Raw genomic sequence first — 16,235 nt, forward strand, 5'->3', positions numbered from 1 at the left:
CTTTATTATACAGTGGAAAACGCTGATACTCCAGTACTGAGTTTGCGGTTGCACAACGCATGTAACTATGCGATTTCAGCACTTGTCCATTTTGCAGTATATGACTTTTCGATAAAAAATATTTTTTTTCAGTACAAGCTTTATTATACAGTGGAAAACGCTGATACTCCAGTACTGAGTTTGCGGTTGCACAACGCATGTAACTATGCGATTTCAGTACTTGTCCATTTTGCAGTATATGACTTTTCGATAAAAAATATTTTTTTTCAGTACAAGCTTTATTATACAGTGGAAAACGCTGATACTCCAGTACTGAGTTTGCGGTTGCACAACGTATGTAACTATGCGATTTCAGCACTTGTCCATTTTGCAGTATATGACTTTTCGATAAAAAATATGTTTTTTCAGTACAAGCTTTATTATACAGTGGAAAACGCTGATACTCCAGTACTGAGTTTGCGGTTGCACAACGTATGTAACTATGCGATTTCAGCACTTGTCCATTTTGCAGTATATGACTTTTCGATGAAAAATATTTTTTTTCATTACAAGCTTTATTATACAGTGGAAAACGCTGATACTCCAGTACTGAGTTTGCGGTTGCACAACGTATGTAACTCTGCGCTTTCAGCACTTGTCCATTTTGCAGTATATGACTTTTCGATAAAAAATATTTTTTTTCACTACAAGCTTTATTATACAGTGGAAAACGCTGATACTCTAGTACTGAGTTTGCGGTTGCACAACGTATGTAACTATGCGATTTCAGCACTTGTCCATTTTGCAGTATATATGACTTTTCGATAAAAAATATTTTTTTTCAGTACAAGCTTTATTATACAGTGGAAAACGCTGATACTCCAGTACTGAGTTTGCGGTTTCACAACGTATGTAACTATGCGATTTCAGCACTTGTCCATTTTGCAGTATATGACTTTTCGATAAAAAATATGTTTTTTCAGTACAAGCTTTATTATACAGTGGAAAACGCTGATACTCCAGTACTGAGTTTGCGGTTGCACAACGTATGTAACTATGCGATTTCAGCACTTGTCCATTTTGCAGTATATGACTTTTCGATAAAAAATATTTTTTTTCATTGCAAGCTTTATTGTACAGTGGAAAACGCTGATACTCCAGTATTGCGTTTGCGGTTGCACAACGTATGTAACTATGCGCTTTCAGCACTTGTCCATTTTGCAGTATATGACTTTTCGATAAAAAATATTTTTTTTCAGTACAAGCTTTATTATACAGTGGAAAACGCTGATACTCCAGTACTGAGTTTGCGGTTGCACAAAGTATGTAACTCTGCGTTTTCAGCACTTGTCCATTTTGCAGTATATGACTTTTCGATAAAAAATATTTTTTTTCATTACAAGCTTTATTATACAGTGGAAAACGCTGATACTCCAGTACTGAGTTTGCGGTTGCACAACATAAGTAACTCTGCGCTTTCAGCACTTGTCCATTTTGCAGTATTTGACTTTTCGATAAAAAGTATGTTTTTTCAGTACAAGCTTTATTATACAGTGGAAAAGGCTGATACTCCAGTACTGAGTTTGCGGTTGCACAACGCATGTAACTATGCGATTTCAGCACTTGTCCATTTTGCAGTATATGACTTTTCGATAAAAAATATTTTTTTTCAGTACAAGCTTTATTATACAGTGGAAAACGCTGATACTCCAGTACTGAGTTTGCGGTTGCACAACGTATGTAACTATGCGATTTCAGCACTTGTCCATTTTGCAGTATATGACTTTTCGATAAAAAATATGTTTTTTCAGTACAAGCTTTATTATACAGTGGAAAACGCTGATACTCCAGTACTAAGTTTGCGGTTGCACAACGTATGTAACTATGCGATTTCAGCACTTGTCCATTTTGCAGTATATGACTTTTCGATAAAAAATATTTTTTTTCAGTACAAGCTTTATTATACAGTGGAAAACGCTGATACTCCAGTACTGAGTTTGCGGTTGCACAACGCAGGTAACTATGCGATTTCAGCACTTGTCCATTTTGCAGTATATGACTTTTCGATAAAAAATATTTTTTTTCAGTACAAGCTTTATTATACAGTGGAAAACGCTGATACTCCAGTACTGAGTTTGCGGTTGCACAACGTATGTAACTATGCGATTTCAGCACTTGTCCATTTTGCAGTATATGACTTTTCGATAAAAAATATGTTTTTTCAGTACAAGCTTTATTATACAGTGGAAAACGCTGATACTCCAGTACTGAGTTTGCGGTTGCACAACGTATGTAACTATGCGATTTCAGCACTTGTCCATTTTGCAGTATATGACTTTTCGATGAAAAATATTTTTTTTCATTACAAGCTTTATTATACAGTGGAAAACGCTGATACTCCAGTACTGAGTTTGCGGTTGCACAACGTATGTAACTCTGCGATTTCAGCACTTGTCCATTTTGCAGTATATGACTTTTCGATAAAAAATATTTTTTTTCAGTACAAGCTTTATTATACAGTGGAAAACGCTGATACTCCAGTACTGAGTTTGCGGTTGCACAACGCATGTAACTATGCGATTTCAGCACTTGTCCATTTTGCAGTATATGACTTTTCGATAAAAAATATTTTTTTTCAGTACAAGCTTTATTATACAGTGGAAAACGCTGATACTCCAGTACTGAGTTTGCGGTTGCACAACGCATGTAACTATGCGATTTCAGTACTTGTCCATTTTGCAGTATATGACTTTTCGATAAAAAATATTTTTTTTCAGTACAAGCTTTATTATACAGTGGAAAACGCTGATACTCCAGTACTGAGTTTGCGGTTGCACAACGTATGTAACTATGCGATTTCAGCACTTGTCCATTTTGCAGTATATGACTTTTCGATAAAAAATATGTTTTTTCAGTACAAGCTTTATTATACAGTGGAAAACGCTGATACTCCAGTACTGAGTTTGCGGTTGCACAACGTATGTAACTATGCGATTTCAGCACTTGTCCATTTTGCAGTATATGACTTTTCGATGAAAAATATTTTTTTTCATTACAAGCTTTATTATACAGTGGAAAACGCTGATACTCCAGTACTGAGTTTGCGGTTGCACAACGTATGTAACTCTGCGCTTTCAGCACTTGTCCATTTTGCAGTATATGACTTTTCGATAAAAAATATTTTTTTTCACTACAAGCTTTATTATACAGTGGAAAACGCTGATACTCCAGTACTGAGTTTGCGGTTGCACAACGTATGTAACTATGCGATTTCAGCACTTGTCCATTTTGCAGTATATATGACTTTTCGATAAAAAATATTTTTTTTCAGTACAAGCTTTATTATACAGTGGAAAACGCTGATACTCCAGTACTGAGTTTGCGGTTGCACAACGTATGTAACTATGCGATTTCAGCACTTGTCCATTTTGCAGTATATGACTTTTCGATAAAAAATATGTTTTTTCAGTACAAGCTTTATTATACAGTGGAAAACGCTGATACTCCAGTACTGAGTTTGCGGTTGCACAACGTATGTAACTATGCGATTTCAGCACTTGTCCATTTTGCAGTATATGACTTTTCGATAAAAAATATTTTTTTTCAGTACAAGCTTTATTATACAGTGGAAAACGCTGATACTCCAGTACTGAGTTTGCGGTTGCACAACGCAGGTAACTATGCGATTTCAGCACTTGTCCATTTTGCAGTATATGACTTTTCGATAAAAAATATTTTTTTTCAGTACAAGCTTTATTATACAGTGGAAAACGCTGATACTCCAGTACTGAGTTTGCGGTTGCACAAAGTATGTAACTCTGCGCTTTCAGCACTTGTCCATTTTGCAGTATATGACTTTTCGATAAAAAATATATTTTTTCATTACAAGCTTTATTATACAGTGGAAAACGCTGATACTCCAGTACTGAGTTTGCGGTTGCACAACGTATGTAACTCTGCGCTTTCAGCACTTGTCCATTTTGCAGTATATGACTTTTCGATAAAAAATATTTTTTTTCAGTACAAGCTTTATTATACAGTGGAAAACGCTGATACTCCAGTACTGAGTTTGCGGTTGCACAACGTATGTAACTATGCGATTTCAGCACTTGTCCATTTTGCAGTATATGACTTTTCGATAAAAAATATTTTTTTTCAGTACAAGCTTTATTATACAGTGGAAAACGCTGATACTCCAGTACTGAGTTTGCGGTTGCACAAAGTATGTAACTCTGCGTTTTCAGCACTTGTCCATTTTGCAGTATATGACTTTTCGATAAAAAATATTTTTTTTCATTACAAGCTTTATTATACCGTGGAAAACGCTGATACTCCAGTACTGAGTTTGCGGTTGCACAACATAAGTAACTCTGCGCTTTCAGCACTTGTCCATTTTGCAGTATTTGACTTTTCGATAAAAAATATGTTTTTCAGTACAAGCTTTATTATACAGTGGAAAACGCTGATACTCCAGTACTGAGTTTGCGGTTGCACAACGTATGTAACTATGCGATTTCAGCACTTGTCCACTTTGCAGTATATGACTTTTCGATAAAAAATATGTTTTTTCAGTACAAGCTTTATTATACAGTGGAAAACGCTGATACTCCAGTACTGAGTTTGCGGTTGCACAACGTATGTAACTATGCGATTTCAGCACTTGTCCATTTTGCAGTATATGACTTTTCGACAAGAAATGTTTTTTTTCATAACAAGCTTTATTATACAGTGGAAAACGCTGATACTCCAGTACTGTGTTTGCGGTTGCACAACGTATGTAACTATGCGATTTCAGCACTTGTCCATTTTGCAGTATATGACTTTTCGATAAAAAATATTTTTTTTCAGTACAAGCTTTATTATACAGTGGAAAACGCTGATACTCCAGTACTGAGTTTGCGGTTGCACAACGCATGTAACTATGCGATTTCAGCACTTGTCCATTTTGCAGTATATGACTTTTCGATAAAAAATATTTTTTTTCAGTACAAGCTTTATTATACAGTGGAAAACGCTGATACTCCAGTACTGAGTTTGCGGTTGCACATCGCATGTAACTATGCGATTTCAGTACTTGTCCATTTTGCAGTATATGACTTTTCGATAAAAAATATTTTTTTTCAGTACAAGCTTTATTATACAGTGGAAAACGCTGATACTCCAGTACTGAGTTTGCGGTTGCACAACGTATGTAACTCTGCGCTTTCAGCACTTGTCCATTTTGCAGTATATGACTTTTCGATAAAAAATATTTTTTTTCACTACAAGCTTTATTATACAGTGGAAAACGCTGATACTCCAGTACTGAGTTTGCGGTTGCACAACGTATGTAACTATGCGATTTCAGCACTTGTCCACTTTGCAGTATATGACTTTTCGATAAAAAATATGTTTTTTCAGTACAAGCTTTATTATACAGTGGAAAACGCTGATACTCCAGTACTGAGTTTGCGGTTGCACAACGTATGTAACTATGCGATTTCAGCACTTGTCCATTTTGCAGTATATGACTTTTCGACAAGAAATGTTTTTTTTCATAACAAGCTTTATTATACAGTGGAAAACGCTGATACTCCAGTACTGTGTTTGCGGTTGCACAACGTATGTAACTATGCGATTTCAGCACTTGTCCATTTTGCAGTATATGACTTTTCGATAAAAAATATTTTTTTTCAGTACAAGCTTTATTATACAGTGGAAAACGCTGATACTCCAGTACTGAGTTTGCGGTTGCACAACGCATGTAACTATGCGATTTCAGCACTTGTCCATTTTGCAGTATATGACTTTTCGATAAAAAATATTTTTTTTCAGTACAAGCTTTATTATACAGTGGAAAACGCTGATACTCCAGTACTGAGTTTGCGGTTGCACATCGCATGTAACTATGCGATTTCAGTACTTGTCCATTTTGCAGTATATGACTTTTCGATAAAAAATATTTTTTTTCAGTACAAGCTTTATTATACAGTGGAAAACGCTGATACTCCAGTACTGAGTTTGCGGTTGCACAACGTATGTAACTCTGCGCTTTCAGCACTTGTCCATTTTGCAGTATATGACTTTTCGATAAAAAATATTTTTTTTCACTACAAGCTTTATTATACAGTGGAAAACGCTGATACTCCAGTACTGAGTTTGCGGTTGCACAACGTATGTAACTATGCGATTTCAGCACTTGTCCATTTTGCAGTATATGACTTTTTGATAAAAAATATTTTTTTTCAGTACAAGCTTTATTATACAGTGGAAAACGCTGATACTCCAGTACTGAGTTTGCGGTTGCACAACGCAGGTAACTATGCGATTTCAGCACTTGTCCATTTTGCAGTATATGACTTTTCGATAAAAAATATTTTTTTTCAGTACAAGCTTTATTATACAGTGGAAAACGCTGATACTCCAGTACTGAGTTTGCGGTTGCACAACGCAGGTAACTATGCGATTTCAGCACTTGTCCATTTTGCAGTATATGACTTTTCGATAAAAAATATTTTTTTTCAGTACAAGCTTTATTATACAGTGGAAAACGCTGATACTCCAGTACTGAGTTTGCAGTTGCACAAAGTATGTAACTCTGCGCTTTCAGCACTTGTCCATTTTGCAGTATATGACTTTTCGATAAAAAATATTTTTTTTCATTACAAGCTTTATTATACAGTGGAAAACGCTGATACTCCAGTACTGAGTTTGCGGTTGCACAACGTATGTAACTCTGCGCTTTCAGCACTTGTCCATTTTGCAGTATATGACTTTTCGATAAAAAATATTTTTTTTCAGTACAAGCTTTATTATACAGTGGAAAACGCTGATACTCCAGTACTGAGTTTGCGGTTGCACAACGTATGTAACTATGCGATTTCAGCACTTGTCCATTTTGCAGTATATGACTTTTCGATAAAAAATATTTTTTTTCATTGCAAGCTTTATTATACAGTGGAAAACGCTGATACTCCAGTATTGCGTTTGCGGTTGCACAACGTATGTAACTATGCGCTTTCAGCACTTGTCCATTTTGCAGTATATGACTTTTCGATAAAAAATATTTTTTTTCAGTACAAGCTTTATTATACAGTGGAAAACGCTGATACTCCAGTACTGAGTTTGCGGTTGCACAAAGTATGTAACTCTGCGCTTTCAGCACTTGTCCATTTTGCAGTATATGACTTTTCGATGAAAAATATTTTTTTTCATTACAAGCTTTATTATACAGTGGAAAACGCTGATACTCCAGTACTGAGTTTGCGGTTGCACAACATAAGTCACTCTGCGCTTTCAGCACTTGTCCATTTTGCAGTATTTGACTTTTCGATAAAAAATATGTTTTTTCAGTACAAGCTTTATTATACAGTGGAAAACGCTGATACTCCAGTACTGAGTTTGCGGTTGCACAACGTATGTAACTATGCGATTTCAGCACTTGTCCACTTTGCAGTATATGACTTTTCGATAAAAAATATGTTTTTTCAGTACAAGCTTTATTATACAGTGGAAAACGCTGATACTCCAGTATTGAGTTTGCGGTTGCACAACGTATGTAACTATGCGATTTCAGCACTTGTCCATTTTGCAGTATATGACTTTTCGATGAAAAATATTTTTTTTTCAGTACAAGCTTTATTATACAGTGGAAAACGCTGATACTCCAGTACTGAGTTTGCGGTTGCACAACGTATGTAACTATGGGATTTCAGCACTTGTCCATTTTGCAGTATATGACTTTTCGATAAAAAATATTGTTTTTTCAGTACAAGCTTTATTATACAGTGGAAAACGCTGATACTCCAGTACTGAGTTTGCAGTTGCACAACGTATGTAACTATGCGCTTTCAGCACTTGTCCATTTTGCAGTATGTGACTTTTCGATAAAAAATATTTTTTTTCATTACAAGCTTTATTATACAGTGGAAAATGCTGATACTCCAGTACTGAGTTTGCGGTTGCACAACGTATGTAACTATGCGATTTCAGCACTTGTCCATTTTGCAGTATATGACTTTTCGATAAAAAATATGTTTTTTCAGTACAAGCTTTATTATACAGTGGAAAACGCTGATACTCCAGTGCTAAGTTTGCGGTTGCACAACGTATGTAACTATGCGATTTCAGCACTTGTCCATTTTGCAGTATATGACTTTTCGATAAAAAATATTTTTTTTCAGTACAAGCTTTATTATACGGTGGAAAACGCTGATACTCCAGTACTGAGTTTGCGGTTGCACAACGCAGGTAACTATGCGATTTCAGCACTTGTCCATTTTGCAGTATATGACTTTTCGATAAAAAATATTTTTTTTCATTGCAAGCTTTATTATACAGTGGAAAACGCTGATACTCCAGTACTGAGTTTGCGGTTGCACAACGTATGTAACTATGCGATTTCAGCACTTGTCCATTTTGCAGTATATGACTTTTCGATAAAAAATATTTTTTTTCATTGCAAGCTTTATTATACAGTGGAAAACGCTGATACTCCAGTATTGCGTTTGCGGTTGCACAACGTATGTAACTATGCGCTTTCAGCACTTGTCCATTTTGCAGTATATGACTTTTCGATAAAAAATATTTTTTTTCAGTACAAGCTTTATTATACAGTGGAAAACGCTGATACTCCAGTACTGAGTTTGCGGTTGCACAACATAAGTAACTCTGCGCTTTCAGCACTTGTCCATTTTGCAGTATTTGACTTTTCGATAAAAAATATGTTTTTCAGTACAAGCTTTATTATATAGTGGAAAACGCTGATACTCCAGTACTGAGTTTGCGGTTGCACAACGTATGTAACTATGCGATTTCAGCACTTGTCCACTTTGCAGTATATGACTTTTCGATAAAAAATATGTTTTTTCAGTACAAGCTTTATTATACAGTGGAAAACGCTGATACTCCAGTACTGAGTTTGCGGTTGCACAACGTATGTAACTATGCGATTTCAGCACTTGTCCATTTTGCAGTATATGACTTTTCGACAAGAAATGTTTTTTTTCATAACAAGCTTTATTATACAGTGGAAAACGCTGATACTTCAGTACTGTGTTTGCGGTTGCACAACGTATGTAACTATGCGATTTCAGCACTTGTCCATTTTGCAGTATATGACTTTTCGATGAAAAATATTTTTTTTCATTACAAGCTTTATTATACAGTGGAAAACGCTGATACTCCAGTACTGAGTTTGCGGTTGCACAACGTATGTAACTATGCGATTTCAGCACTTGTCCATTTTGCAGTATATGACTTTTTGATAAAAAATATTTTTTTTCAGTACAAGCTTTATTATACAGTGGAAAACGCTGATACTCCAGTACTGAGTTTGCGGTTGCACAACGTATGTAACTATGCGATTTCAGCACTTGTCCATTTTGCAGTATATGACTTTTCAATAAAAAATATTTTTTTTCATTGCAAGCTTTATTATACAGTGGAAAACGCTGATACTCCAGTATTGCGTTTGCGGTTGCACAACGTATGTAACTATGCGCTTTCAGCACTTGTCCATTTTGCAGTATATGACTTTTCGATAAAAAATATTTTTTTTCAGTACAAGCTTTATTATACAGTGGAAAACGCTGATACTCCAGTACTGAGTTTGCGGTTGCACAAAGTATGTAACTCTGCGTTTTCAGCACTTGTCCATTTTGCAGTATATGACTTTTCGATAAAAAATATTTTTTTTCATTACAAGCTTTATTATACAGTGGAAAACGCTGATACTCCAGTACTGAGTTTGCGGTTGCACAACATAAGTAACTCTGCGCTTTCAGCACTTGTCCATTTTGCAGTATTTGACTTTTCGATAAAAAATATGTTTTTCAGTACAAGCTTTATTATACAGAGGAAAACGCTGATACTCCAGTACTGAGTTTGCGGTTGCACAACGTATGTAACTATGCGATTTCAGCACTTGTCCACTTTGCAGTATATGACTTTTCGATAAAAAATATGTTTTTTCAGTACAAGCTTTATTATACAGTGGAAAACGCTGATACTCCAGTACTGAGTTTGCGGTTGCACAACGTATGTAACTATGCGATTTCAGCACTTGTCCATTTTGCAGTATATGACTTTTCGACAAGAAATGTTTTTTTTCATAACAAGCTTTATTATACAGTGGAAAACGCTGATACTCCAGTACTGTGTTTGCGGTTGCACAACGTATGTAACTATGCGATTTCAGCACTTGTCCATTTTGCAGTATATGACTTTTCGATAAAAAATATTTTTTTTCAGTACAAGCTTTATTATACAGTGGAAAACGCTGATACTCCAGTACTGAGTTTGCGGTTGCACAACGCATGTAACTATGCGATTTCAGCACTTGTCCATTTTGCAGTATATGACTTTTCGATAAAAAATATTTTTTTTCAGTACAAGCTTTATTATACAGTGGAAAACGCTGATACTCCAGTACTGAGTTTGCGGTTGCACAACGCATGTAACTATGCGATTTCAGTACTTGTCCATTTTGCAGTATATGACTTTTCGATAAAAAATATTTTTTTTCAGTACAAGCTTTATTATACAGTGGAAAACGCTGATACTCCAGTACTGAGTTTGCGGTTGCACAACGTATGTAACTATCCCAGTCAAAAATTATCTACCCCTTTAGTATGGGCCTAGCTTGGTTTAAGCTCTGTTTAGTGCGTTTAAGCTTGGCACGGCCAATCAGCACTTATTCGGACGTCAGCCAAACTTATACGTTCGGTTTACGCATGGTGCGCCGTGCTTAAGTTTGCATAATTTCCCCCTGCGGAAAATAATTTTGAAGTGTTATACGGTGCTTGAAGGTGAGTTTCGGCGGCGGGAGTTTTTCCTTGTATACCTGCGTCACACATATCATATTGTTTTGTCATAAGGTGGGCATAGAAGCATGAAGTTGATTTTATTTTATTTTGAGGTAGTTTGGTTGTACCTCTCTTGGTGAGTTCTGCCGTGGGGTTGTGACACATGCAGTTTTGGAGGGCAAATTATTGTGAGTGATTTTTACCATAATAGGCTATTTGTTGATTTTGCGAGCTAACTAAAATGTTTTTTTAAATATTACCAAACAAAGCTGAGGCGCTGCTTCGTCATGGTTGGATGAACAACAAGCAGGCAGGACAGGCTAGGAGGCTTGGCTAACTGCGTAATTAATGAGTGGTTTGTTGTAGTAATGACTTGACGGCGGGAAACCTTGTCTAAATTTACAGGTGGTTTACGACAGCAGTTGTTTTTTGTCAGGTATTTCTGTTTGATATACTTGCGACTCAAATTTAGATCAAGGGTGAATACGCATCTTGCATGTTTGGGTGTAATGCGTCGATTGTTAATCTGGTGGAGGGGTAGACCACGCCAATTGCAAGTTAAGCTTTCGTCAACTGTCGTCATGTTAACGTCACCACAACCTTACAAAATATAAGGAATTTATTCCGCTTGAATTCAACAGAAAATCGAGGCCTTTGTCTGATTTGCTTTACTGGAAAGCAACAGAATTTAGACTATTTATGCTCTGTGTGGGAGTGGTGCTGTGCTGTTGAAAGATAAAAATGTGCTGTGCCATAAACGTATTGTCATTTTCTGCATTTTTCTTTAGCTACGATATGTTTGTTGTCGCCAAACATTAACACACATGAGTTTTCGTTATGTGTCCAAATGCTAAAAGACTTTGTTAGCAAATCTTCACATATTTATGGTAAAGCATTTGTCAGTTACAATGTTCATTGTTTGATCCACTTGTGTAATGATTATGAAAAACATGGTTCATTGGAAAACATTGGCTGTTTTCAATTTGAAAATTATTTGGGTTGTTTGAAAAAAAGTTTTAAATCTGGCTACAAACCTATGCAACAAATTGCAAGATTTGCATTTTATGAAAACCAAACTTCCCATTATATGTTTCTTAATTCTATATAATATCCAGTCGAAAAAACTGTCAAAGCAATATTGCCTTTTGTCGTCTTCTCAAAAACCTTGTCAACTTAAAACATGTCGGAATTTACAAAGTGTGTGGTTTGAATGGTGATTATTTTCTGCTGAAAGTTAATGATCAAATTAAAAATGTGTTCTGTTGCCATATAAAGGACATTTCGTTGTCATTAATTTGCTTTATGCCACATGATATATCTGCATGTATATTTGTTTCTTCCACAGTACATTAGAATGGAAAATTTTGTTTGTATAAAATCCCCAAAAGCTGGATGGTCGGCGCCAATGCATGTAAGTGGATACCCAGCGATTTGGATGTACAAAGCTTCTTGAAAAATGAAATTTCTTCGGATGCAGCTTGGCAGACATGTCCTTCCACCATTCTTTGTGAAGGGAGTAAGTTGTGTGTTTGTGCCAAATAATTGTGCATTTTTGTTTCATGCATTTTGTTCTTTTCAGGCACGCATGCCCGTTGTTTGAAAAGAAAATGTAGATCTGCTGATCTGGAAAGGGACATTCTAATGAGCGAATCCACTGAAAGCAGTACTTCTCCCATGATTCCCGTCTTGCAAAAAAGGTGTCCATAACCCTTGTGTTGATTTTTATGCATAAAACCGGCACATATTTTTCATCGAGTTTTTTAATTGGCTGACCGGGGACCTTTGCTTGTGTATTTGCTTGTTTTAGTTTGCAAATACTTTCCACAGGTTATTGTCACCCAAGCAGCAAAAAACAACGTCACAATGGCAGAAGCATGACCTGTCTGAAAAGATTGGCATCCTTATCGACAAAACAAGACAGGTGGAACTTACTAAACCTAAAGTGAGCTTTCTTTTTACCTAATGCACTGAGGCTTTTGTCTGCATGCTTTACACTGTAAATGGCATCTGCTATACATTTCAATCATTTTATATATGTTGATACTTTTCAAAAGGACAAAATGCAACTTGCCCAAGTGATTGACATGGACCAACTTCGTGGCACCTTCCCGAATTTTGTAAAGCTGTTTATGACAAAACACCAGGCTCTTCAATTTTCGTGGAGTGGGTTGTTTTGGCGGTTGGACGCAGGAAATCAAATATCCCATTCAAATCACATCCTCCGTTTGCATTTTTGTTGGGTGAGTCAAATTGCTTTAGAAATCTCACAAGCCACGCCACACTGCGGGCCTCATTGTAAAGCCTTCCGATTGTGACGTTGTCACAACTTTCACATATTTAATTCCGACATGTCAAATATTTAATTTCTGTACACGATGGAATGTTTCCAAAATTTTAACTAAATCATATGTTTTATGTTCTGTAGACGCATTGAAAGATGCAAGACGCAGGCACCAAGAAATCGCCTACCTGGAGTTGTTGACGGAGTGACCACAGAATATCAAGAAACGGCAATTTATCCTCAATTAAGCCCACCACGTCTCAGAGTACATAGTTTCGTCGAACAGTGCACTTCATGTTTCACCGTACTTCCACTGCGCTTGCCACTGTATTTTTATTCATGGGTTGTTTCTTTCAATAAAATATTATGTAATTTAAGTCGTGTTACGTGCGAGACGGTGAAGTAGCTAGTTTGATGAGGTCATATTTTTAAAGTAGCCAGGCAGTATCATTATGTTCGGTAAACGCACGGCGAAAGCTCGCTCGGCCAAGCTTGGATTTGTTCAATTGTAGAACATACGCCGAACATATATCCAACATTTAAGTACGGTGAACATGCGTCGCCCAAGCTTGATGCCAAGCGTATCTTGACATAAAGTGACAAGGGCCGTGCCTAAATTTATGACTGGGTATGCGATTTCAGCACTTGTCCATTTTGCAGTATATGACTTTTCGATAAAAAATTTTTTTTTTTCAGTACAAGCTTTATTATACAGTGGAAAACGCTGATACTCCAGTACTGAGTTTGCGGTTGCACAACGTATGTAACTATGCGATTTCAGCACTTGTCCATTTTGCAGTATATGACTTTTCGATGAAAAATATTTTTTTTCATTACAAGCTTTATTATACAGTGGAAAACGCTGATACTCCAGTACTGAGTTTGCGGTTGCACAACGTATGTAACTATGCGATTTCAGCACTTGTCCATTTTGCAGTATATGACTTTTTGATAAAAAATATTTTTTTTCAGTACAAGCTTTATTATACAGTGGAAAACGCTGATACTCCAGTACTGAGTTTGCGGTTGCACAACGCAGGTAACTATGCGATTTCAGCACTTGTCCATTTTGCAGTATATGACTTTTCGATAAAAAATATTTTTTTTCAGTACAAGCTTTATTATACAGTGGAAAACGCTGATACACCAGTACTGAGTTTGCGGTTGCACAACGCAGGTAACTATGCGATTTCAGCACTTGTCCATTTTGCAGTATATGACTTTTCGATAAAAAATATTTTTTTTCAGTACAAGCTTTATTATACAGTGGAAAACGCTGATACTCCAGTACTGAGTTTGCAGTTGCACAAAGTATGTAACTCTGCGCTTTCAGCACTTGTCCATTTTGCAGTATATGACTTTTCGATAAAAAATATTTTTTTTCATTACAAGCTTTATTATACAGTGGAAAACGCTGATACTCCAGTACTGAGTTTGCGGTTGCACAACGTATGTAACTCTGCGCTTTCAGCACTTGTCCATTTTGCAGTATATGACTTTTTGATAAAAAATATTTTTTTTCAGTACAAGCTTTATTATACAGTGGAAAACGCTGATACTCCAGTACTGAGTTTGCGGTTGCACAACGTATGTAACTATGCGATTTCAGCACTTGTCCATTTTGCAGTATATGACTTTTCAATAAAAAATATTTTTTTTCATTGCAAGCTTTATTATACAGTGGAAAACGCTGATACTCCAGTATTGCGTTTGCGGTTGCACAACGTATGTAACTATGCGCTTTCAGCACTTGTCCATTTTGCAGTATATGACTTTTCGATAAAAAATATTTTTTTTCAGTACAAGCTTTATTATACAGTGGAAAACGCTGATACTCCAGTACTGAGTTTGCGGTTGCACAAAGTATGTAACTCTGCGTTTTCAGCACTTGTCCATTTTGCAGTATATGACTTTTCGATAAAAAATATTTTTTTTCATTACAAGCTTTATCATACAGTGTAAAACGCTGATACTCCAGTACTGAGTTTGCGGTTGCACAACATAAGTAACTCTGCGCTTTCAGCACTTGTCCATTTTGCAGTATTTGACTTTTCGATAAAAAATATGTTTTTCAGTACAAGCTTTATTATACAGAGGAAAACGCTGATACTCCAGTACTGAGTTTGCGGTTGCACAACGTATGTAACTATGCGATTTCAGCACTTGTCCACTTTGCAGTATATGACTTTTCGATAAAAAATATGTTTTTTCAGTACAAGCTTTATTATACAGTGGAAAACGCTGATACTCCAGTACTGAGTTTGCGGTTGCACAACGTATGTAACTATGCGATTTCAGCACTTGTCCATTTTGCAGTATATGACTTTTCGACAAGAAATGTTTTTTTTCATAACAAGCTTTATTATACAGTGGAAAACGCTGATACTCCAGTACTGTGTTTGCGGTTGCACAACGTATGTAACTATGCGATTTCAGCACTTGTCCATTTTGCAGTATATGACTTTTCGACAAGAAATGTTTTTTTTCATAACAAGCTTTATTATACAGTGGAAAACGCTGATACTCCAGTACTGTGTTTGCGGTTGCACAACGTATGTAACTATGCGATTTCAGCACTTGTCCATTTTGCAGTATATGACTTTTCGATAAAAAATATTTTTTTTCAGTACAAGCTTTATTATACAGTGGAAAACGCTGATACTCCAGTACTGAGTTTGCGGTTGCACAACGCATGTAACTATGCGATTTCAGCACTTGTCCATTTTGCAGTATATGACTTTTCGATAAAAAATATTTTTTTTCAGTACAAGCTTTATTATACAGTGGAAAACGCTGATACTCCAGTACTGAGTTTGCGGTTGCACAACGCATGTAACTATGCGATTTCAGTACTTGTCCATTTTGCAGTATATGACTTTTCGATAAAAAATATTTTTTTTCAGTACAAGCTTTATTATACAGTGGAAAACGCTGATACTCCAGTACTGAGTTTGCGGTTGCACAACGTATGTAACTATCCCAGTCAAAAATTATCTACCCCTTTAGTATGGGCCTAGCTTGGTTTAAGCTCTGTTTAGTGCGTTTAAGCTTGGCACGGCCAATCAGCACTTATTCGGACGTCAGCCAAACTTATACGTTCGGTTTACGCATGGTGCGCCGTGCTTAAGTTTGCATAATTTCCCCCTGCGGAAAATAATTTTGAAGTGTAATACGGTGCTTGAAGGTGAGTT

General features: G+C 36.2%; 1 protein-coding gene across 1 annotated transcript; it reads left to right on the plus strand.

The window, feature by feature from the left end:
* Positions 1-12,131: 12,131 nt before the first annotated feature.
* LOC145903733 (uncharacterized) lies at positions 12,132-13,322 on the plus strand. The gene is made up of 4 exons (XM_082991859.1): positions 12,132-12,460; positions 12,591-12,705; positions 12,818-13,003; positions 13,189-13,322. Exons 1-4 carry the CDS (start codon positions 12,405-12,407, stop codon positions 13,195-13,197), a joined length of 366 nt encoding a protein of 121 aa, XP_082847985.1. The 5' UTR covers positions 12,132-12,404; the 3' UTR covers positions 13,198-13,322.
* Positions 13,323-16,235: the final 2,913 nt, after the last annotated feature.

The sequence above is a fragment of the Ascidia mentula genome, chromosome 5 (assembly GCF_947561715.1).
Source record: "Ascidia mentula chromosome 5, kaAscMent1.1, whole genome shotgun sequence".
Classification (NCBI taxonomy): domain Eukaryota; kingdom Metazoa; phylum Chordata; class Ascidiacea; order Phlebobranchia; family Ascidiidae; genus Ascidia; species Ascidia mentula.

Bases quoted from the DNA above. Each gene is read 5' to 3' on its own strand.
- LOC145903733 (XM_082991859.1), top strand. From the start codon at position 12,405: ATGAGCGAATCCACTGAAAGCAGTACTTCTCCCATGATTCCCGTCTTG. The intron at 12,461-12,590 runs GTGTCCATAACC...TACTTTCCACAG, and splicing joins ATTCCCGTCTTGCAAAAAAG to GTTATTGTCACCCAAGCAGC. The intron at 12,706-12,817 runs GTGAGCTTTCTT...ACTTTTCAAAAG, and splicing joins TGGAACTTACTAAACCTAAA to GACAAAATGCAACTTGCCCA.